General features: G+C 47.6%; 1 protein-coding gene across 1 annotated transcript; it reads left to right on the plus strand.

The window, feature by feature from the left end:
• Positions 1–2,013: 2,013 nt before the first annotated feature.
• LOC124693030 (dof zinc finger protein 4-like) lies at positions 2,014–3,278 on the plus strand. The gene has a single exon (XM_047226472.1). The coding sequence runs from the start codon at positions 2,184–2,186 to the stop codon at positions 3,042–3,044; it is 861 nt and encodes a 286-aa protein (XP_047082428.1). The 5' UTR covers positions 2,014–2,183; the 3' UTR covers positions 3,045–3,278.
• The last annotated feature ends 768 nt before the right edge of the window (positions 3,279–4,046 follow it).

Here is a 4,046-nt window from a genome sequence, read left to right on the forward strand (position 1 = left end):
ACCACACTCATACCCATGCATTTGTATGTGATATTTTGAAGAATGATATATCAGCTGGCCTACGGTGTAGACTAACCAATGCAGCGACCCAGCAACTTGCCTCTCTTTCTACTCTGTTGCAGGACGTACACCTCACCGAGGAGGAGGACACAAGAACAATGCTAGATGGATCGCCATTCTCCACCAAAGCAGCCTACTTGCACATCCAAACACAGCTTCTAGACCCGGACGCTTCGCACATATGGAACTCCAAGGTGCCCAGAAAAATCAAGGTGTTTGGTTGGCTCCTACACCTGGATAGGCTCAACACAAGAGCTAACTTGATACACAAGCACATCATCACATCGCAAGATTGCCCGAGATGCCAAGCACCAGTCGAGGACCGCGCCCACCTCTTCTTCCGCTGCCCTGCATCGGCAGCGATCTGGAGGCGTCTGGCCATTACGCCAAATGCCAACACATTCACCGACATATGGTCCGTGCCGCTGCCCAATAACCTTCCCTCCTCCATATGGAACTCCGTCGCCCTCACTATATTATGGAAGATTTGGGATGCCAGAAATGCCAAAGTCTTCAGAGGCATAGAACAATCAGCAGCGATGACTATTTGTAACATTATTTCAGACCTCACTCTATGGTCCCACCGTTTTAAGAAAGCGGAATTCAGAGTACACGCCGACCTGTGGCGTGACTACCTCTCCCTTTGTAACCTACAAAACAGTTCTTGATGCAATATATTCAGGTGGGGATCCTCTCCCCCCCGGTGAAAGCTTCAAAAAAAAAACATTTCTTGCAACGATGTCCCTCCTCTGACTTCCCTCTAGCTCGATGAGCATGAGTCACTACCCTAAGATTAACTTCCATAATAGCGCATATGTAGTGATTCTATGGCAGCAATAGGCCAAGTTAATTAAGCTTAAATCCTAACAACTCACCTCTCTTCACTATATTATTATTCCCACTTATATATCCACTTTGTGTTGAAAAATACACCCCCTGTCCCCCTCTAGCTTGAAGCTCTAGAGATTTCAAGGATTTTAGGTCATGAAGAATAAGTAGATGAAAAGGCACATGAAAACACATTTCGTTTTGAAAGTGGAATGCAACTTTTCAATAGAGTTGCGTGTATGGATTCGAGGATGCAAAGTACCGGGGCTTTGTAATGTGTACTTGAAGTGCATACAACTAGACTATAATATAACAACTTTGTTTAGAAAACTAAGCAAATCGTGATTGCAAGAATCTGGAAAAAAACGACGGTACATGCCGAGGAAACATTGTTGGGTAATTAATCCTTCTTCCCAGAATTTTGCAACGAGTATGGTGGTGTTATATCAAAGGAATGTCAATCTAAAAACTCTGGTCCATGATGATCTTAGCACACACACACATCTTCAAGTGTCATCCCCCGACATCTGTTGTCATCACCCTCGTGGCCCTTGCAAGAGGAGCATTTTTCATCTTGTAACCAACTATATGCTGGAGCAACTCTTAGGTATGTGTAGATGGAACATAACTCCTTGATTGTTGAAGCAAAAATATGTTGGTTGAATCCAGAGAATGTCACAACTATCGAAAAGAGAAATTGTTTGTTGAGTTTATTGTGATTCCTTACAACTTCTAAACTAGAAGGGTATAATTTATGTGCTATATATCTTTTTTTATATTAAATTTGTAGTTAAATTTTTTTCTTGAAATACATAATAAACCAGTATGTAGGGAGTAGGGGGAATCACTTTAAAAATACCTGGAGACGTTGCCTAAAACAATGCGTTGGTGCAATTTGTTGTTGCGCACAGACCAATTAATGTCCATGGCTCCATGAGCTTCCTATGTACGATGGTAGTACTAGACTACTAGTGCATGTACATTTGAACGTACAACCATGCATGTCAAGGAACAGTCGGAAGCGAGGGCACTTTGGTCAAACTGCCAAGCTCAAGGGCAGTTTGGTAACTTTACCAGTTGAAGGACGAAGACAGGGCGATCGGGAAGCCAATCGAGCTGCAGATATTTACCTGCTATCTTGTGTGATGCACAGCCGAAGTTCATTGGGTGGAGCTCTTGCCGCTCCCATGCTCGTCGACAAGCACACCCACACAGCCACAGATGATGAACAAACACATCGAAGCACACTCTTCTAGAACGTCCTAAACACCACACCAGCCCTTGCGGTTCGCCTCATGCAGGACTTCCAATCTATCCCGGGCCTCGCCGGGCGACTGTTCGGCGGCGTGGCCGCGGCGGCAGACATCCGGCGCGCGCAGGCGCAGCAGGGCCTTCCGGCTTCTCGGTGCGGTGTGTTCTCGCAGGCGCCGCCGGAGGCGGTGAAGTGCCCGCGGTGCGAGTCCACCAACACCAAGTTCTGCTACTACAACAACTACAACCTGTCCCAGCCGCGCCACTTCTGCAAGAGCTGCCGCCGGTACTGGACCAAGGGCGGCGTCCTCCGCAACGTCCCCGTCGGCGGCGGCTGTCGCAAGGCCAAGCGCAGCTCGTCCTCGTCGTCATCCGCGGCCCCGTCGACGCCAGCGGCCACGGAAGCCAAGAACCAGCGGCGCGCGTCCGCGTCCTCCTCTGGCCGCTCCAACAGCGGCAGCACGAGTCCCACGGCCGCCGCGGCGGAGACGACGGCGACGGCTCCTCCCGCCCCGGCTACACCCTCGTCCAACTCCAACACCATCAACTTCGCGAGCCGCAGCCCGAATTACCCCTTCGCGGCAGACGTGCCACCACCGGCGCCGATATTCGCCGACCAGGCGGCCGCGCTCGCGTCCCTCTTCGCGCCGCCTCCTCCTCCGCCTCTCCCGGTGTTCAACTTCTCGGCGGCGCTGCCCAAGACGGAGGAGGCGATCGGCTCTGCGCTGATCGCGGGCCAGGAGTCAGAGGTGCCCACGTCTAACTCCACCGTCGCCGACATGGCGCCGTTCATGTCCCTGGACACGGGGATGTTCGAGCTCGGCGACGATGCGTCGCCGGCCGCGTACTGGAACGCCGGGAGCTGCTGGGCGGACGTCCCGGATCCGTCCGTCTACCTACCCTAGTTTGGTTTAGTTACTCATCACGATCACTTCGATTAAGCTGTGGTTAAATGCTTCTTAACGACGACCGGACCAACACCAAGCTGGTAAGTCTACATGTATAATGCTACGTACGTGCTGCCTGCAACTGTACCTTTCATTATTTTTCTTTCCTTTCTGTGGCCACACAGGTATGTGTAAGAAAGCTAACCATTGTGACGGTACAACCGAATCACAGCACCTATTCCTGTTTCTCTATGGATTGTCAAGTTCTCCCTTGGATGCATGTTGTAACCCCTGAATAATTGACTTGTCTACTCTCTGAAAGAAAAAAAAACTGTTATCTGACTTTTTTTCATAAATTTTCTGGCGCTGGCATCACTTCATCTTCCGAATCCTATTATTCTGATTAGAGTAATTATTCATATTTTGCGTAAAGCATACATATGTTTAAGTATATATATAGATCGATGGCAACTTACTTTGGTCTTAAGTCATACCTATTTAAGTGTGATGAATTTGTAGAATTCCTTTAATCAGTTTACAATAACAAACCAATATCACAAAATGTATCATGACACATATTCATTGTATATTTTAGCGGTACGATGGATATTGAAAATTCCATAAATTTGATCAAATTTTAATGGTGATCAACTTAATTTAAGAATAAGTGGCCTTGTGCATATATTTGCAATGCGTATCACATGGTGCCAAGGCAGTGCACCCGTTACCGGGAAAAAATAATTTTCTTTGCATATCAACAAGATTTTACCGTATTCAACCCTGAAATAAGGATTTATAATCGGTGTAAGGATTTATAACTGCTGTGGCACCATCTGGCTCCATGGTCGCCGTTGTAAATTTGTACGTAGGAGCACTTATCATATCTTTTCAGCACCGTCTCGAGATTGATCTGTTGTCCTTCTGAAGTGGGCAAGTTCGTCCTGAAGAAAATTAAGAGAAAACAGAGCCAAGACAATATATTAACCCTTTTGCTAGCCTATGGAAAATTAAGTTAGTCTT

The sequence above is a fragment of the Lolium rigidum genome, chromosome 2 (genome assembly GCF_022539505.1).
Source record: "Lolium rigidum isolate FL_2022 chromosome 2, APGP_CSIRO_Lrig_0.1, whole genome shotgun sequence".
In the NCBI taxonomy this organism is placed as follows: domain Eukaryota; kingdom Viridiplantae; phylum Streptophyta; class Magnoliopsida; order Poales; family Poaceae; genus Lolium; species Lolium rigidum.

What these genes read in the sequence shown, in the direction of transcription:
- LOC124693030 (XM_047226472.1), top strand. Translation starts at nt 2,184, where the DNA reads ATGCAGGACTTCCAATCTATCCCGGGCCTCGCCGGGCGACTGTTCGGC.